This window comes from Tenrec ecaudatus, chromosome 5 (assembly GCF_050624435.1).
Source record: "Tenrec ecaudatus isolate mTenEca1 chromosome 5, mTenEca1.hap1, whole genome shotgun sequence".
NCBI classification, from domain to species: Eukaryota; Metazoa; Chordata; class Mammalia; order Afrosoricida; family Tenrecidae; genus Tenrec; species Tenrec ecaudatus.
The window spans coordinates 19,070,294-19,091,174 of record NC_134534.1 but is presented as its reverse complement, the minus strand read 5'-3'; the positions used below and the strand labels follow the sequence as shown (position 1 = coordinate 19,091,174).

Genomic DNA, 20,881 nt, shown 5'->3' with positions numbered 1-20,881 from the left:
GATATAAGTGTGTGTATGTATGTGTATATGTATATATGTATGTGTATATATGTATATATATATATCATATTAAATGAAGGGGGAAGTGCAGAGTGGAGACCCAAGGCCCAAGTGTCGACCAATGGAGATCCCCTCATAGAGGGGTTTAGGAGAGGAGATGGGTTAATTGGGGTGTGAGGTGGTATCGATGAAGAGCGCAGCTTTCCCCCGGGTCCTGGATGCTTCCTCCCCCCAACTACCATGATCCGAATTCTGCCTTGCGGGGCTGGGTGGGACAGAGGCTGTACACTGGTGCATATGAGGGTTGGAGGTACAGGGAGTCCGGGTGGATGATACCTTCGGGACCAGGGGTGTGAGGGACGATGCTGGGGGGGTGTAGGGTGAGTGGGTTGGAGGGGGGGAACTGATTGCAGGGATCCGCATGTGATCTCTTCCCTGGGAGAGGGACGGCAGAGAGGGAGGGAAGGGAGACTCCGGATGGGGCAAGATATGACAAAATAACGATGTATAAATTACCAAGGGCATATGGGGGGGAGTAGGGAGGGAGGGGGGCAAAAAAGGAGGACCTGATGCAAGGGGCTTGAGTGGAGAGCAAATGCCTTGAGAATGATTGGGGCGGGGAATGTGTGGATGTGCTTTATACAATTGATGTATGTATATGTATGGATTGTGGTAAGAGTTGTATGAGTCCCTAATAAAATGTAAAAGAAGAAAAGAGAAAAAAATGATTAGGGCAAAGACTGTACAGATGTGCTTTATACAATTGATGTATGTATATGTATGAACTGTGAAAAGAATTGTATGAGCCCCAATAAATTGTTAAAATAAAAAAAAATGGGTCAACCTGGGACACAAACGACGAGATGTTAACCTTTAACCTAACTATATCTGTAGTATCAAGAGGCCGTTGTGTGAACAGAAGAAGGGAATTGTGCGTGGTTTAGAATCAGGAAAGGGTGCCTCAGGGTTGTATTCTGTCACCGTACTTATTCCATCTGCACCCGAACAAATAATCAGAAAAGCTGGATCACATGAAGAAAGTGACAGCAGGATTGGAGGAAGGCTTATTAACGGCCTGCAACACGGAGAGGACACAGCCCTGCGTGCTCAAAGGGAAGAGGACTCAAAGCATGTGCTGACGAAGATCAAGGGTTGCAGCTTTGGTGTGGATTACGACGCAATGTAAAGAAAACAACAAAATCCTCAAAACCACGTAATACCATGATAGCGGAGCAAAGATCGAAGTTGTCAAAGATCGCATCTCGCTTGGATCCACAGGCATTGCTCATGGAAGCGGGGCTCGGAAGATCAAATGATGTATTGATTGGGTCAATCTGCTGCACACAACCTCTGAAACTATTGAGAAGCAAGGATGCCACTTTGAGGACTAAGGTGCACCTGACACGAGCCATGGTGTTTTCCCTGGCCTCACCTGCATGTGGACATTGGACACTGACTAAGGAAGAAGAGGGGACGCATTTGAAGTGTGGTCCTGGCGAAGGTTGTTGAAAGTACCAGGGACTGCTAAATGTGCGAGTCGATTTGTCTTGGGAAAAGTAAGACCACAGTGCTTCGTAGAGGCAAAGATGGTGAGATTTTGTCTCGTGTACATTGGACCTATTGTCGGAGAGAACGGTCCCTGGAGGAGGACATCCGGCTTGGTAAAGTGGAGGGGCGGTGTCAAAGAGGAAGGTCCTCGACAAGATGGAGGGACACAGTGGCTGCAGCAATGGACTCAAGCGTGAGAACTGTTGTCAGGAAGGTGCAGGTCTGTGCCGTGTTTGTTCTGTGTGGTCACAGTGTGGTCTCAACTCAATGGCCCCTAACAACAACATGTCTGCAGTAAGAAGCCCTGGTCGTCTGGTGAGTTACAGCACTGCTAACCACAAGGGCAGCCATTTGAAATCACCAGCCTCTTAGAGGTGGAAAGAGGAAGCTGTCCGTTCCCATAAAGAGGTACAGTCTGAGAAATCTATAGGGGCAGTTCTCCCCTGCCCCTGAGGATCACAAGCAACTCAGTGGCAGTGAAGCGTACCTGTAGCAAGAGCCCTGCCGTTGTAGTAGACCACACACCTGGGCCGCTGATCAGTAGGCTTTGTGTTTTATTTGAGAGAGAAAGTGTGAGGTGTATATGTGTGTGTGTGCCTTTTAAGTACAAGAAATGACCTTTTCAGAATGGCATTACTCACTAAACGGGCAAATCTAATACCATATTGCTTTGGTGATTCGCCTCTATTCCCTTCTCTTTGGTATCATGCACCCCTGACCCCGTCCTTGGACTTAAGACACACCAGTCATATGGATCTTGACCAGTGTCCATTACTGCTACTGCTAGTCTTTTTTGTCCAATCAGCTATGCTCGGCTGACTCTTTGTTCCACCTCTGAACATCCAGGATATAGGTCCTAATTATAGGCGACTTATGCCCATCCTTCCAAGGACCATTACCTTCACCGGCCGAGGTTCTGTAGCCTCCGAGAGCCCTGTACTCAAGAGGTGCAGGGACCAAACTCTTTGAACCAACCTTGCCTCCCTGCGCTCCTGTCCACAGCGACCTGTCCACTGCTGGTCTCCGACTCCTTTTCCTCTGTTCTTTTACCGTTTGTGTTAGTCCAGGTAGACTAGAGAATCAAATTGATAGACACTCATATGTATATAAGAACGAGATATATAGGAGCAATTGCATATTGAGAAAATGTCCCAGCCAAGTCCAGATCAAGTGCATAAGTCCAATATTAGCCCATATGTCCAATACCAATCTATAAAATCCTCTTCAGACTCACAAAATACATGCAATGATGCAGAATGCAGGACAATCACAGGCCAGTGAGTTGGAAGTCTTGTGGATCCAGTGGTATTGTAAGCATCTCAGCGCTGGCAGGTGTCTCCACATGTTTCTCTGGCTTCAGAGATCTGGTTGTATCACGGTAGGTCCATGTGGCTTGTCCAGCTCCCAGGGCATAGCGCCATGTGTCCTGTCAGTTTCTCAGGGAGTGAGCCAAGAGAAGTGCCTCCTTCCTTCAAGGAGGAAAATGCTAGAGTTCCCAGAATTCTCAGGAGAAGGCCATGTCCGCACAGAAGCCTTATTGGTTATGACCTGATTAACAGACTAGAATCCACCCCTTCACACTTAATCCTCTCAAGTTCCCAAGTGACATGAGATTATGTAACTACCACAATGAACAACAAGTTTACTGAGATAGATTCATATAGCATACAGTTCACCATTTTAATGCATACAGTCCAATGCATTTTAGTATATTCATAAAGTGCAGTGATCTCTACAATTTTATAACCTCTAAAATAAACCTTGGAGTCTTGAAAGCTCCCAGAACCATCATCTAAGTTGCAGGTATTGATCTCTCATCCAGAGGAAAGAGGAGTGAAGAAAATGGGAGATTCATGGAAATAAGTAGTCCAACAGACAAATGGACCACATCAATATAGTCTCTGTATCCCCAAAAGCAGAAGAACTAGATGGTACCTGGCTACCACTACCACCTGCTCAGAAATTCCTGGACAGCGTGGTAGAAAAATGTAGACCCAAACCCCAAACCACTCAAAAGGCCAGACTTAGTAATCAGATAGAGACTGGTAGAACCAGCAAGACGACAGCTTTTAGTCATCCTTCAAGTTTGGAAATGGACTCACCCAATGGCTCAATTTTCAGCCAACCAATACACAGTGAGGTGTGCATACTTCAGGATCATCAGCCACTTGTGATCAAAGGGGCAGTATTTCCCCTCACAAGAGTGAGGAGAGAAGGCGGCACGGAAACAGGCAACACCAGGAGAAAGTGGGGTAGATAATGGTAGATGGGATTGCAATCAATGACGTGAAGCAAACTGTGTATAAATTATTGAATGGAAAACTGACCTGTAAACCTTCACCTAATTCATAATGAAAAAATTTTAAACCAAAAGAAACTCTGGACCACTTTCAATTGACTCAAATCTAGTCCCCAACCCCTGTAATCTACAAGTCTGTTTTTATGGATTTGCCAGCTGAGAACCTTTGATGTAAGTCCAATCAGAAACTACATAGACTTCTGTGGCTGGCCTCTTAAACACAGCACCATGTTTTCAAGATCCATCTACGTTAAAACTCTGTACATATATCATGCATGTGTATTGCCAAATAATATTACACTATATGGACACCTGTTGTTCGAGGCCTTCAAGTCGGCGCCTACTCATAGTGACCCTGTGCACAACAAGAGACACTGCCCAGTCCTGCGTCCTCCTCACAATTGTTCCTAGGCCTGAGCCGTTTGTTGCAACCACTGTTGTGTCAGTCCACCTTATCAAGGCCCTTCCTCTTTTTTGCGGCTCTGCCACTTGACCAAGCATGACGTCCTTCTCCAAACACTGGGCTCTCCTTGCAATATGTCCAAACTATGTGAGATGAAGTCTCACCATCCTTGCTTCTAAGGAGCACTCTGGCCATACTACTGGACATTTCTCACTCTGTTTATTCTTTCATTGGTTGACAGACATTTGGGTCCCTTCAGTTCTGGAAGCACCAAGGCTCAGTCTCTTCAGTGCTTTCCCTCAGGTGGGCCCAGGTCAGGGTTCCTAGACTCATATGCCTGTCAGCTAAGAAAAAGAGGAAGCAGCCAGGCCTGTGGCAGATAAGAGGATATGGGCCCCGGGCTGCCACTGCCTGGCAGCCATCCAGATGTGGTGATACCAGATCTTCAGATTTTTTCCAGAGAAACCTTAATTCATGTGACAAGCTCCTCATTTCTAAATGTTGGTGAATTCAAACCAACAACTGTGAAGGACTGACGAGGCATGCTGGGGGTGGGACAAGCCGCTGAAGGAGACTCCTGGGTGGGGAATTCCCAGGTCTTGGCAGCATACCTCATCTTCCAGAGCAGGGGTAGGGCTGGCTTCAGGGTGGGTTCATCTTCTCATGGGATCACCATGAGGTGGGATCAAAGGCATGGCAGGGAGTTTGAGTTTTTGAGTTTCTCATTGGTCAGCGCACAAAAAGCCAGTCATTTCTTCGGAGGTAAAAAATGGCACGAGGCTCCTGGAGTACATTCCTCTCATGCCTGCTTTGTGGAGTCTGCTGCAGCAGAAAAACAAAAGAAAACACAGGCCGGTGTCTCTGTTATTTAGTGTTAAATCAACGGGTAAATTGTTCACGGCCTTCCTTTCTACTTGTGACCTTGATGCGGACTTTGACCTCAAGGGTGGAAAAGCACCGGATGTGATGCTGGATGTGCCCAGAGCCAGCAGGGACAGGCTTGATGAAGCAGAGGAAAGGAGAACAACGACTGCGTGGGCTTTGGTGTGGGAAGAAGACCGCAGAGACAGAGGCCGGGGACTGGTGGGATGTGTGACCAGAGCGACTTTTTCCTTGAGTAATTACCCACGCTGCTCAGCGTAGCCCACATTCCTTTTGCAGTTGCATGTGACTATGAGGGAAGTGTGGAGTTTCGTTTGTTTTGAATAATAATGCCTTGTGTTGTCTGGAAAGTTTCCACAGCAAATGAAGTTCCCATTTCACAAGCACCACCCAGAGTGTGCGGAGAAATTGGCTACATTTTCACAGTGTGTCCACACTCTCATTAATTCTCTCCTGGATGGTTCTATTCCGGTAACGTGGATTCCCTGTCCCCTTCATTGTTACTCTGCAGACCATTTGGTTTCATAAAGATCAGAGATTCCGGAACTTATTTGGTGTGCCGTGCCCTTTTCAGAAAGAAAAGAAAAATATTCAGTCTCCCCTTGCCCCCGCGTAATGAACAACTTTTGTGCTATAGCCTCCAATCCAGGATAAAATGCGTGTGTCTGCTTTTCCATCCCCTTGGGATGGCCCTAGCATCCCCCACAGGGTGATACTGCCCACTTTGGGAAACACTGATGCAGACGTTATACGCCCGTCTGTAGTTCAGTTAAAAGGTGTCTGTGAAGAACCAGGAGCTATAATGGCAGCTCTTCCTCTTTGTCTTTGTTTTAGGTCTGTCAATTCGTCGTCTCTGTCAATGGACTCAATGTGCTGCACGTGGACTACCGGACGGTGAGCAATCTGATCCTGACGGGGCCCCGGACAATCGTCATGGAAGTCATGGAGGAGCTAGAGTGCTGAGCAAGTCAACCTTCCTCCCTCTCGCTGGGTCCTGTGCGCGGCCGAAGCCAGACAGTGCAGGCGAGCGCAATGACAAGACTTCATGCAGCGGACGGCTTTGGCCATGTTTCCTGCATCCATTCACATCTTCATTTGAGTTTCACATACTGTTTGGTTTGTGGAAGAACCGGGTAACATGTCTTAAAACAAAATGAAACAAAACAAATTGGTGTGCCAGTGTAGCAGAATGTTAGGAAACAAGTTTTCCTACATGGTAGAATTGCCTTACTAGATTTCTACTTGTACTTCTCATTCATTGTTCTTAATCTTAATTAATTTGTGGAACGTTGTTGGAATGCTGTCTTAGCCCAGACAGCAACATGTTAAACAGTCCTCTTTGTGGAAGTCGATAGAGTAATTTTCACAGACTCCCAATTGTATTCTTTCAAAAAATCAGCATGGAATTGCCTAAAATGATCTAGAGTAATTGCAAATCAAAGCAACACCCAAAGGTTGTTTACTAGCATCTTGGAGAAGTTTAAATGCTAAAAAAAGCAATCTGAAAATTATTTTTCTTAAATCCTGCCTTTAGTAACAACTTTTTCTTAAGTATATGTTTGCAACGAGGATGTTTGTTGATAACAAAGGAAACAGAACACCAAGGCCTTGGGATGTTCTTGGGTGAAGGTGCATTAGGGATACAGCTTTGGACTGTGTCCTCCTTTTCTTTGTCTCTTTCTGCGCCTGTTGGTTTACAGAGAAATCAGCAACCACGCTTTTGCAAGTTAATTCCTGAATATGTTGAATGTCAGAGCAGACATTTGTAGGTGCACAGATCCAAAATCAAGCCTGTTAGCAGGGCTTCCCTAGAGGGTGCCCCCCCTTTTAAGTGAAGAGTCTAGAACTTGCCCCAAACAGGGTAAGATCTTGAACTGGAAAAAGCCTTCTTGGCCTGAAGTTCTACGAGCTTTCTAGTGTAACTTGTTTTAACAACATGACGTGCTACTTCTTGGGGGAAATTATTTTTCACCCAAATTGCCAAATTATGTTGTACTTTCTCAACTCACTTGTATATATGCATGTTTCCCGTCGTTTGGTCTAGAAAAGAGTGGATTGGGGAGCTTGATGCATTGAGGGAATTCCTCACCGTGCCAAATTAAGGAGTCAGAATACCAAATTTTTGTTAATCTCATGTAATGAATTCTGAATGACCAGGTTGCTTTCTCACCACGCATTCGCAAAATAAAATACCAAATCTTCTAGCGCAGCCCCTTTCTCTGGATCGGTCATCACAGTGCTTGGTACTGATGGAGCAGATATGCCACGCTCAAGATTTTATGTTTTGTGTACACACACACACACACACATATCTGAGTGTTCTGCTCTATGACTTTGGTCAGAGAACAGGCTTGTGAAAGAAGGTGGAAAGTCTAGCATGAATACCATGAAGCTGAAGTGGAGTGACCGTGTCCACTCTGTGGGGGTGCGCGTTGATCCTGGGCGCCGGGTTCTCTGTCACAAAGGTGATTATCTAGTCCTTTCTTGCGTCTTCATCACAGCCCTGAAGGTAAGTGTTAGCGCTTTTATTTTTCAGAGGCGGGAGCTACGCCTGAGCCGAGTGTAGACAGTTCACAGGTTACACAGCTACTAGGATTGCCACGTGATAGGTTCTGGGTCCAGGCACACATCTGTTGAATGTTGAAGCCCGTGCTCTTTGTTGCAGGTGTCTCCCCAGCCCCTCCCACCACGACTTAGAAACCTGGGTTTTTTTCGGGGGGTAGGGAGGTTGTCAGTACTGTCCTGATCTCCATTGACTCCTGCAGAAGTTAGTCCTGTGACTGAAGCCTGGCAGCTAGTCACTTGTAGGCCTTCCCACTCTGCTTTAAAACTTGGCATAGCACCTTTAAAGATGAGCCTTCCTGTGCCCAGGTATTTGTTGGTTGACACAAGCAGAAGGATCCGCTGTTAGAAAATTTTCCTACCTTTCACTACTTGCTATTTGGTTCTCACATCCTAGTGTCTATGAATAGAGTTTTGGTGTTGGGCTGTTAACTTCAAGGGCAGTGGTTCAAGCCCATCGGCTATACTGAGGGAGAAAGTTGAGGCTGTCTATTGCCGTTAAGGTTGACAGCCTTGGCTTCTGTTACTGAGAACTGAGTGTCTAGCTTCAGTTACTGAGAACCTCGCGTGGCTCTCTCTGCTCCCTTCAAAAAGACTTCTGGTTGTGGGCCTCCACTCAAGTACTCCCTCACTGCAAGAATACTTTCTCCTATTAAATTGGCATTCTAGGATGCTTACCTTCCCGACACAACCACTGAAGCCAAAGCGGGTAAATAAGCAAATATGGTAAAGAAAGCTGATGATATCCAGCTAGCAAAAGATATAGCATCTGGAGTCTTAAAGGCTTAAAGGTAAGCAAGTGGCCATCTAGCTCAGAAGCAACAAAGCCCACATGGAAGAAGCACACCAGCCTGTGTGATCACAAGGTGTCAAGGGATCAGGTATCAGGCATCATCAGAACAAAAAAATCATATCTTAGTGAATGAGGCGGGGAGTGTGGAGTGTAGATCTAAAGCCTATTTGTAGGCCACTGGACATCCCCTTACAGAAGGGTCTTGGGGAGGAGATGAGACAGTCACGGTGCGATGTAGCAATGATGAAGCATACTGCTTTCCTCTAGTACCTAAATGATCCCAATTCTACCTTACAAATATGGCTAGACCAGAGGATGTACACTGGTATACAGATAGGAACTGGAGACACAGGGATTCCAGGGCGGATGATCCCTTTAGGACCAGTGGTGTGAGCAGCAATACTGGGAGGGTGGAGGGAGGATGGGTTGGAAAAGGGGAACCGATTACAAGGATCTACATGTGACCTCCTTCCTGGGGGACAAACAACAGAAATGTGGGCGAAGGGAGACGTCATACAGGGCAAGATATGACAAAATAATAATTTATAAATTATCAAGGGCTCATGAGGGAGGAGGGAGCGGGGAGGGAGGGGAAAATGAGCTGATGCCAGGGGCTTAGGTCGTGAGCACATGTTTTGAGAATGATGAGGGCAATGAATGTGCAAATGTGCTTTATACAATTGATGTATGTATGGATTGTGAAAAGAGTTGTATGAGCCCGTAATAAAATAATTTTAGAAAAAAGACCTGGTTGTTGACATGTTTGTGTGATGTGATTATGTGTCTGTGGCGCTGGAGGTTGTTTTGTTTCAAGATTAGCACAGTGTGTATTGTTGGTGCAAAGTCAAACGTCAAGTTTGTTAATTCAGCTGTAGAAAGACGAATGAAATTGCTGTTAGGTATGACACTGTTGCCAGATGCTGTGTTATTAATCTCTGTCCCATAGTTGTGTCAATTGATGAGGGGGTTAGTTGAGAAAGAGCCAGTAATTCAGGGAAGATGCTGGTTCTCAGGACGTGAGCTGTGGTCGACTTCACACCATCATACACAAGGGAGGGAGCGGTGTGGAAATAGTATTTTAAAACTTGATGACTTTCAGCTCAAGTTGGACTCCGATAGCTCCAAATAACTAATTCCTTTCAAATATGCTGTGAAAATATGGTTTTCAAGGCTCATTTAGAACTGATGAGATGAATTCTTTCCCAGTGAGCTTTAATCCTGTTTCGTGTTGATGTAAATAATCAGATGAACACTCTAGAATATTTCAACTCTGCTGATTGGTTGCAGGGTACTGGTGTCATTGGCCACAGTTTTCCTGATTTAAGGAGATTTTGAATGTAAGGTGTGCTTTCTCGGGTTCATACTTGAGGGCAAATGTGCAGGGTACCAAAACAGGGCTCCTCACCAACACTAGCACATGCCACTGTAAGACACACGCTTAGTTGTACTGACCAGGTATATTTGTTTTTAAATTAGGCAGAGTCTTTGCTGCCCCCTTTATTCAAAATGCCAGCTTAGTGTTGAAAATTTTAGTATAGAAAATAGGTGGGAGTATGGCCTCAAATAAAGTTAATTGTTTGGAAAACACTGACTTTAGGGTTTCAAGTTTTCCTGGTTTGTTTTTTTTAGGACAAATTAGTCCTTACTCACTGCTAAGAAAAAGGTTTTGTTACACAAATAACCTCCTACTAACTAATCTGTTGACAAAAAACACAGGAGGCTCGAATCTAATTTTGCAATGCAGCCAAAAACGCCATCGGTAAAGATTCTGCACGTGGGTGTTTTCTGAAGCTCTCGCGCCTGGAGGGGCAAAATCAAGTGTAAGAACAAATCTGTGCAGTGTTTGATTCCGCACCATTTTACCCCAACACAGCTCAAGATTATTACCACCTGGAAGAAGGCTAGGTGATTGTTCACCACTTTGGGAAAGTGTTAGCGATGTTCACATTTTAAACCAGTTAGAAATCAGTTACATAATTCTGTGTATTTGCTGAGTCAAAGTTTGGGGGTCAATTTCTATTCAGACTACACTTAACAGTAACCAAAAGAACTTTATGTATTCATTCATTCATTCATTCATTCCCAAGAAACCTTACTGGGTGGGGTGGAAAGGGGGAACTGATTACCGGGATCTACATACAGCCTCCTCCCTCGGGGATGTACAAAGGGAAAGTGGGTGAAGGGAGATGTCGTACAGTGCAAGATATGACAAAATAATAATTATCAAGGGTTCATGAGGGAGCAGTGGGGAGGGAGGGGAAAATGAGGAGCTGATGCCAGGGGCTTAAGTGGAAAGCAGATATTTTCAGAATGATGAAGGCAATGAATGTGCAAATATGCTTTACACAGTTGATGTATGTGTGGAGTTGTATGAGCCCCTAATAAAATGATTTAAAAAAAGCTCTTGTCATGATGCTTGACCCATCATAGGTGCTGTGAATGATGAGCCTGGTGGTCTCAAACTGCTAACCTGATGGAGACAGCCCAGTGAATCACCACTGTGCCAATAGACCTGCTCAAGCCCTGAAATCCGACTCCTACCTCCAGAAGTGTGAGAGAGTAAAGTTCTGTTCTTGAAGCTATCTGCTCTGTGATATTTAGGTATGGTAGCTTTAGGAAATGAAGCCAAACATCGATCAAAAGTTGATTTTATTATGCTCCCTAAACTGAAGAGCTAACAGAATTTGTGATTCACCCCAAAATTCATGATACCTAATACAGAGTTTGGACTAGGAGCCAGGATCTCCATGCTAAAGATAGATAGATATGCACAGATTGAGGTAATGACTGTCTTTATGTTAGGGACTTTTAAGATGACAGATCATGAATATGTTACAATAAGAGTGATACCAATGGTTATAAATGTTTAGGAAGCCAGGTTCTTGTCCTAAGTTTACTTGAACGGGGACCCCATTCCATCTGCCTTTGGGGGGGCGACTTCCTGCGTTTAAGAGGTTTAGGAGACCCATGCTAGGTCTCTGTGAAGAAACCACCAGCCTGCATTTCTGTTGGCAGAGCTGACTGCAGTCAGCAGGGCGGAGACCCAGGCTACTGCTTGCCTGCTGCGTTTGACCAATGCCCTGAGTGGACTAAAGGGATGCTCAATTACGAACTCACGTGTCTCATTTCCTTGATTCTGAAGTGTGCTGATGTGCTTTCCCCTTGACATGTCATTCTGCCTATTTGACTTCCCCTCAGCCTCCTGGTTACCCATCACCTATTATAAATGCCTCCCCAACATCAGTCACCTTTGTTGCCTACCATCCACAGAGGTTGGTTTGGACGAATCCCATTTATGAAGGTGAGTGGCGATGCGGCTGGAGGCCCAGTTGGAGTGGGTGGGACAGCAGCTGGTAAGTGAGCCAGCTAAAGAGATGCTGGGCAATCAACATGGGACCTGGACACGTGGCAGCACGTGGTTTAGAGGAGCTTGGATGGAAAGGATCTAGATGTGTCTACCATTGTGAGGGTGCAGACGCAGAACACACCTGCCTTCTGAACCTCAGACACTCCTGGGCCATATGACCCGGAAGCATTAAGGCCAGTTAAACATTAAGGAGCATGCCTCCCAGGTCTAGTATTTCACCCCCAAAAGGAGGAGGGTAAGTACAAAGAGCTCAAAGAGAGAGGGAAGTCAGGCCAATCAGACCGGCCAGTCTGAGTTAAACAGAGCCTGTTTGAGGCGGGCTTTGGTCATAAGATGTTAGTTCAGTTGGTCTCAGCTGAAGAACCGTGTCTGCATGCTTGAAGTGGAATTCAGGAGGGAGTATACCACCTGAATCCTTAACATTTTAATCTGCAAGAGACCTTAAAACTTGGCTGATTCGCTTCGTTGTTTTACAAATAGATGTGGTAGTTATATAACTGTCAATTTGAGGATTAAGAGTGAAAGGGTGAAGTCTAGCCTGTCAATCAGGTCATAGCCAATGAGACCTCTGGGTGGGCATGGCCTTCCCCTAAGGATCCTGGGAATTCCAGTATTTCCTCCTTGGAGGTGGGAGACTCTGTGCTCACACCCTGGGAGACATAGCAGCTGACAAGACACATGGACCCACCCTGATCCAGCCCTGGGTGCTGGAGAAGCCATGAAGAGACCCTTGCCAGTCCTGAGATGTTTCCAATAATTCTGGATCCAAAGACTTTTTACCCACTGACCTGTGATCTTCTACATTAGGCGTCATTGAATGTGGTTTGTGAGTCTGAAGAGGACTTTATAGATTGGTATCAGGCATATGGGCTAATATCGGACATATAGTCTTGATCTGGACTGGGCTGGGATGTTTTCTCAATGTTCAATTGCTCTTGTATATAAATCTCTTTCTTACACACATATGTGTGTCCATGGATTTTTCTAGTCTACCCAGACTAACACAGTAGAGGAACATTAAATATTTGTAGAAAGAAAAATGAATGATTAATGGCTATATTTTTACCACACCCTCAATATGGGAAGGCTCCCCAGTGGTGATCTGGGAAAGTGTTGGGCGGCTAGTTGCAGTCAGTGGTTCCAGCCCACCAGCCCTGCCACGGGAGAAAGATGCAGCTGTCTGTTCCCCCTGAGATCTCCAGCCTTCTCGACCTTAGGAAGGGTTGCTTTGAGCAGGACTGACTCGATGGCAGTGGGTTGGCACTTTGGAAAGATGAATGCCCGTGTAGTGCAAACGGTTAACGCTCAGCTGCGAACAGGAAATGTTGGAGGCCCAAGTCCACCCAGTGACCCTTGGAAGAAAGGCCTGGCTAGTTACTGAAAACCCAGTCCTTGAGACCCTGTTCTGACATACAGGTGGCCAGGAGTCAGAATTCTTTGCCCATTTTAAATAAATAGCAGCTATTCTGCGAAATGTTGTTAATGGATGATCTCATTTCTAGAGGCAAGGACGGCAAGACTTCGTCTCATGTGCTTTGGGCCTGCTGTTTTGAGAGACCAGTCTTTGGAAAGAACATCATGCTTGGAAAAGGGCAGGGTCAGTGAGAAAGAGAGACCCTCGGCAAGATGGGTTGCCCGTGGCTGCCACGATGGACTCAGACAGAACGGTTGTGAGGATGGTGCCGGACCCGGCAGTGGCTGTGGGTTGGAATCCACTCCAAGACACCAAACAATAACAACAATAGTAAAAGTCACGGGCTGGCCAAGGGGTGGGACCAAAATTGGAACCCAGCACCATAACTGAAGATATTTTATCTCCTGCGATCCTCCAGTTTGCTCAAGGTCCGAAGTCGCGTATGCCAGCAGAAAAGGATCTCAACTGCTAGATTCGTGAGCAAGGACTTGCTCCTTGAGCGTACCCCGCTTTGTTGCTCTTGGGGGACTTACCCGCCTCCTGCATACGGGAAGCAGGTGATCCAAGCCCCACCCTTCTTCTCAAGTGACTTCCATTATATCCTGGCCTCCCTCCCTCCGATGCCATAGATTCTTCTTCCTTTACTCTTAATATCACAATATCTTAATATCACAATATAACTTTTAAAAATAAGAAGAAATCATTTTATCAGGGTCACTCACAGCTCTTATAACAATCCATACATCAATTGTTTCAAGCGCATTTGTACATATGTTGCCATCAACAATATCACTTATTACTTGGCTTGCTCTTGGGGTTACCTATATTCCCAAACTGGTAGTGTAGGGGTATTTCTCAGGTTCCCTTTCTAGTTACTCTTTGGGCAGCAAACACTCAAAACTTGTTTCCCTCTCCTTCTAATTCAACACATAAAAATCATACTGGGGTGGAGGTGTTGTGGGCATGCAGTGGGCTGGCATCTGCAGGGCTGGCCATCTGATTGGGCTTGCTGCTCCCGTAAACAGTGTCAGAGTCTCAGAGCCCACAGAGAGGTCGGCACGAGGCAGCACGGACTCAATGGCAGTGAGATTCTCCCGTTGGTTCCTACTCACAGCAGCCCTCTGTGACACGCTAAAACGTTCCCATTGGGTTTCCATGGCAGTCATCTTGTTATCCGCATTATTACGTTTCATCGTAATTTGGGGAAAATCTGCAGAGCTCATTGGTGTCCATTTTTGTGACATTGGTTGCCATCCGGCAATGTAATGGTGCTCTTCTCCCGTCCTCCCTGTGTTTACGGTTTCCATTCAGGAGGCCTTCCTAGCTCTTCCAGCCTCTGAATGCCATCCCTGGGCGGATGCCACTCTTTTGATCTTGGAAGATTGATTGTCCCGTGGAACGTGTGCCTCTTGGTGCTATGGTTCACCTTGGAATCTGCCCATTGCTGAGATGAAAGCTGAACCTTAGGAGTGAGTTTATTTCCAGCTTCCAGGGTGCCTACGGGCCATAGTCTCGGCAGTGGGGGGCAACAATAACTATCCAACCAATAAACCTTGTCTTTTTGCCCCTGATTTTCAGTTCTGGTTCATATTCCCCCAAATCTATTCTGAATATCCCATGATCCCTTTCAAAGCAGTCAGCAATGGGAGCCAGGCACCTCCAGTTGTGGTCTCAGCCACAAGGAGGCTGCACTTCCTGTGGCCTGTCAGCACTGCTGGACTGATTCGCTCTTGGCATCTCTGGCTTTCTGCACTGCTCTTTGCTCTGGGTAGTCGGTGGCAGCCCTGGCGGGAGTCTTTGATGGAAACAGCTCTCCAAGTCTTTCTTTGCAGAGAAGCTGGGAAGGTTTGAACCACCAACCTTTATTTAACCATCCTGCGCTAATTTGCTAGGTCTTGTTGTTCTGTTAAATATTAAGTGCTAATCACTACTGGGGCAGCCCAAAGGAACGTGGCAAAGCCGGAAGCTCTAGAGCAGTGGTTCTCGACCTCCCTAATGGCCAGACCCTTTCATACAGTTCCTCATGTGTGGTGACCCCCAACCATAAAATTATTTTTGTGGCTACTTCACAACTGTAATTTTGCTACTCTGATGAATCGGGCAACCCTTGTGAAAGGGTCATTGGACTCCCAAAGGGGTCGCAACCCACAGGTTGAGAACTGCTGCTCTAGAAAATGGAACCTCCTGTTCCCCACAAAAGGAGTCCTTCTATTGCCAGGGTCTAGTCAAGGACCCGGCACAAAGTAACTTCCTACCTAATATCTGTTAACGGGAAGTGTGTCCTTGGAAGGATCTCTCCAAATTTACAGTGCAATGGTCCCTCATCTTTCCTGGAATAAAAGTCAGCCTCTGCCATGTGCCTCTTTTCCTGACTCTTGTCTTAGCTGGCTTATCGAAGAAACTCCACTCTCTGCATCCTTCCGTACTTTATCCATACAATTGTTCAATATTGCAACTCAAGGCTTGATTTTTTTCTGTTCCACAGCGTGCCCCTGTTATTTCAGCTGCTGATAATGAGGTGCTTCATCTTCGCTTTCTACAATATACTAATGTGATTTCTGTCCATTCCATCTGGGGGAGTCCATGTGCATCATCATCGTTTGCACTGTTACAAAAAGGCATTTGCTATGAACCAGTTGTTGGTCTTGCACAATTCTGTCATGCAGTCTCCAACTTCATTTCTATCAAGACCGTATTTTCCAATTACTGTTCCTTCCTCTTTGTGTCCAACTTTTGCTTTCCAAGAATTATCACTGCACCTCCATTCCATCTTTGATAAATTTCAGATTAAAGACATTTGTGTAAACATATATATATATTTATTACCTCAAGATGCCAGCAAGGCAGGACTCAATGGTGGCACATAGACCTCCCTTCTAGCGTCTCTCCTGAGTGTAAACAAAAGGAACGTGACAGCCAGGAAGCAGAAGACACAAACTGACCTGATACTTTGAGGGCGATCATATAGGTCACAGATTCACCCTAAACGGAATTAAGGTAGCACCCACCTACCCATATAGCCCTCCTCCCCTCCAGGACTCCATGCTGCTAAAAGTGTGTCTTGATGATAATGGTGATTGTTATTGAATGCCCGGGAGATGCCATTCACATGCTAAGCGCTGTGTCTACAGTCGTGTTTTATTGACACCATACACATTCTTCCACTCATGGAACCACTTTCTACTGCATCTCCCAATGCTTCAACAACTCCAATTTCACCTTATCCTCCTACTTCTCCCCCACCTTCTGCCGTGCAAGACAGCTGTATCATATAGCCAATCCGGAGCTGTCCTATGTACGTTCCAGGGTTCTCCCCTCTCCTCCCACCCCGTTTCCCCTGTCTGTCTCACACACACACACACGCACGCACGCACGCACGCACATACATGTGAAGGTGGGGGCAAGCTTTCATCTTCCAGCACACTATGGGACCGTGTGTTCAAACGGACTGGGCGGCACCTAACAGCAAGCACTTCATGGGAGCCGCTGCTGCTTTTTAATTCCTGATAAACAGTTCACTCTGGGATGTGTTTTGTCTTTCTTACATGAATCAGAAGTCAAGAAGACTGTTGGCATTTTCATGTACAAAGAAGAACAGGCAATTCAGCCCTCAGAGGCAACTTTAACATCCCAGCCAAGTGACTGATAGCGGTGGTTGATCGGCATTTAACTATCCAAGACTGATGGGTACTCAGCACAAAAAGAGTCCAGATGGCTGGACATATTTACAGTTGTTGAGCCCTGGGCACGTCTCTGCTGGGCCCCCTGTCTTCCTCTCCTGCTGATCAGCCATGGGGGCCAACCACTGTCTGAGGTGCCCTCTCCTTGCTCCTTGGAAATGACCTTCATTTGTATCAATTGCATTCTGGCTGACTGTGGATGACTTAAACCGCCGAGGATGACAAAGAGTCACTCCAGAAACAAAGCTGGCATTGATGTGGTCGGCAATTCTGGTGGGCCAGACAATCACAGGGTCAGGAAGGGCCCTGACCACCCTTTCCATGAACAGACAGGCTCTCTCTTGCCTCTTGGTCTCTAACCCCACTCCTAACCCTTGTCATCCTGAAAGGAATTCTTTTACCCAAAAAATGAAAACAGGGGCTTTTCATTCAATACTTCCTTTTCTGGTAGAAGCAATTCTTTCCAGTTTGTGTCTAGATTCCAAGCTCAGTGAATGCCCTGCTTCCCCTTTTAAATTTCAACCTGACAGTGAGTTGGGCAGCAGGGCTGTTTCCTTTTGATCTTGCCTTTGTTCCCCTTGGCCACCAACTGACTTTGCCCTCTCCCACTCTTTTCTTCCCCATTTTGACTTCAGATTTGTTATGTTGCCTTATCATATCCTAGCAGCCTCCTCTAGAAGCCACTGAGTGATAAAGCTTGTCTCTGGGGTGCTGCCTGCTCTGAGAGGATCATAAGCATGAATGTAGGCGCCAAGCTGTGTCATGGAAGAAGCACTGGGGAATTCACATGGAAGAGGCTTAACTACTGGTGCACCAGTCTATGTAAGAAGACAAACAGGAAGTAGAGCCTAATCCCAGAGCTAGGAAACAAAAAGGTGTCTCAGGAAGCAAATCTATAGAGTAAGCCTGGAAATAGGTGACAGAGACAAAGGTCAGAAGCTAGGCAAGACACAAATGCAATAGGAGGCAAAATGAAAGCCAGAATGAACCAAAGAAACTTTTGTCATGGGAAACATCACCCAGAGTGCTCTGTTCCAAACCAGCTGGGTGAGGTCTTTGTGAACCAACTCCAATTAAATTATGGAATCCAGACATATTGTTATCCTCTTAGGATGATCTGTTTTACATTTATCACATTTATACAGTTGTTTTGCCTGATCCCGGAGGACCTCTAACGAATTTCTCTTGGTATTCCCCACAAATCCTAGCCCACAACGCCACAAGAAAATCACCTTCAAAGAGAAGAGTTCAAGGCAGTGCTGAAATGGCACCACCAGAAGAGGATGATGACACCTTGTGGAGCTACTGGAGGAATCACAAAACTGTCTTCCACAATGGATGTGGGTGGTGGTTACATCATCTGGTGTCAATTTGGGGCTTGAGAGGATTAAGAGTGAAGGGATGGAGTCTAGTCTGTCAATGGGGTCATAGCCAATGAGGCCTCTGTGTGGGCATGGCCTTCTCCTGAGGATCCTTGGAATTCCGGTATTTCCTCCCCCGAGGCGGGAGACACAATTTCTCTCTATTCACTCCCTGAAAGACGCTCAACTGACAAGACACACAGCACTATGCTGATAGACCCTGTGGCGTGGGAACTGGAGGAGCCACGTGGAGAGCCCTGCCAGCATTGAGATGCTTCTACCGCCACTGGATCCACAAGACTTTGCACCCACTGGCCGGTGACCTTCCTGTATTTGGCATCATTGCATGTGTTGCGTGAGTCTGAAGAGGTCTTTATAGATTGGTATTGGACATATGGGCTAATATCGGATTTAGGGACTTGAGCTGAACTGGGCTGGGATGTTTTCTCAATATTCAATTGCTTTTGTATATAAAGCTCTTTTGTATACGCACAGGTGTGTCTATGAATTTGTTTCTATAGACTACCCAGACTAACACCATGTGCCAGTTTGCATTCCCACCAACAATGAGTGAAAGTTCCCATTTTTCTACTACTGACAACCAGCAAAAAATTGGACACAACCTAAACATCCACAAGCGGATGAATGGAAAAGCAAAATGGTGTGGCCCATTACCCAATCAATACAGAGAAATTAGTCTGACCCATGTAATAACGTGATGAATATTGAAACATTATGCTAAGTCCATCACAAAGGGGGCAAATATTGTGTGATTCTACTTCTTTGAACTATCTAGAAGAGTCACATCTATAGAGGCAAATGGATTCATGGTTACCAGAGGTGATGGGGTGGGGAAGTTATTGATTAGGGGGCACTGAGTTTCTGTTGATGGCGGTGGCTGAATAATTGGAGGTAGAAGGTGCTGATGGCACAATATAAGGAACATCACCAAAGTCACTGAAAATACATCCCCCAAATGTGGAATTGACAAATGCTATCATTTTATCACCGTGGAGAAAAAACAAGCAATAGCAAGGTACCATTCTAATATCCCAACTTGGACGGTTGCCCCAAGATCATAAAATGTACAGCATCTGAATGAGTAATTACTGGCATTACCATCTCTACATTTATATGTGTGTGATACTAGGGTTGTCGTGAGGACTAAATGAGGTGAGATAACCCACGTAAGGATCTCACACCATGATTAGGCGATAATAAGTGGATAATATTATTATAGTAAGTATATAATGGCATGAGTTCTATTCTACACACACACACACACTACTTCACACGCTGACTGGTAGACTGACACTCACGCAAAGGAACCCTGTTTCCTCTTCCCGGACTCGTGGGACATCTCCCTGGCTCTTGCATCTGGTTGGGACGAGGTAACCCAGTTCTGGCCAATGGTATATGGGTGGCAACGATGTAGACCATTTCCAAGACTGCCTATAAACTATCCTGTGAGATCTCACACTCCCACTGTGCCCCATGCAGAAGCCGGGAGAGGAACCTGTCATTGAGGAGCTGTATGTCAGGGGCAGCGCAGACCCTGGATTACCACTTCTTTCTTTCTCTGAGTAGCTGGGGGGAGGGGGGATTTGAACTGCTGCCCTTTTGACTTAACCATTATAGATGGGCAGCCAAAGAGAAGAAGACCCTCAACAAGATGGATTGACGCCATGGTTGCAATGATGGGCTCAAGCAAAGGAATAATGAGGGTGGTTATGGTAGTTACACACTCTGGTGTCTACTTGAGACTCTTAAGAGTGAATGAGTGGCGTTTAGCCTGTCAATCAGGTTGCAGCTTGATGACCTCATTTGGAGGCGCTATGGAGATAAATCGCTCACTGAAGCCCAGATCCATACTCTGCTTTGTCTTCCTGCTGATAAGACACATGGAGCTACACTGATAGAGCTAGAGCTCTGTAGCTGGAGGAGCCACATAGAGACCCACACCAACACTGAGATGCTTCCACAGCCACTGGATCCACAAGACTTTGCACCCACTAGCCTGTGATCTTCCTGCATTTGGCATCATTGCATGTGTTGCATGTGTCTGAAGAGGAATTTACAGACTGGTATCGGACTTATGGACTTGATCTGGACTGGGCTGGGATGTTTTCTTAATATACAATTGCTCTTTATATAAAGCTCTTTCTTATACACATATGAGTGTCCTGAATTTGTTTCTCAAGTCAGCCCGGTGCAGAATCGGGCAGTGTTTTTGTTCCTTTATGCACAGGATCACTATGGATTGGAACTGACTTGATGGAACCTAACAACAACAACAAACAACACTGTACAGCCAGAGCTCCTGATTAGTGAGCCTGCTCTACCTAGCTAATTCTGATGGGAACTGTGGATGACACACACCTTTGGGGAAGTAGTGCAAGGAAACTCAACATCAGGACAATATGTAAGCATGGAAAGACCCAAGGTTCCAGCTCCATAGAGGAAATAGAGACCAACCACAAGTATCGAGCCAAGAGTTAAAGGAAGTAGAGCCGTCAGCTTCAGCAGTGATTCCATGGAAAGATTTCCTAAGGGATTAGGGAGAGAAAGGTTC

At 45.9% G+C, this 20,881-nt stretch overlaps 1 protein-coding gene across 1 annotated transcript in view; it reads left to right on the top strand.

Moving 5' to 3' along the window:
- Positions 1–9,131, top strand: part of DEPTOR (DEP domain containing MTOR interacting protein) — a 137,592-nt gene extending 128,461 nt beyond the window's left edge. The window contains exon 9 of the mRNA XM_075549325.1: positions 5,967–9,131. Coding sequence (XP_075405440.1) covers positions 5,967–6,095 — 129 coding nt within the window. The 3' untranslated portion in view covers positions 6,096–9,131. The remainder of the gene's footprint in view (positions 1–5,966) is intronic.
- The last annotated feature ends 11,750 nt before the right edge of the window (positions 9,132–20,881 follow it).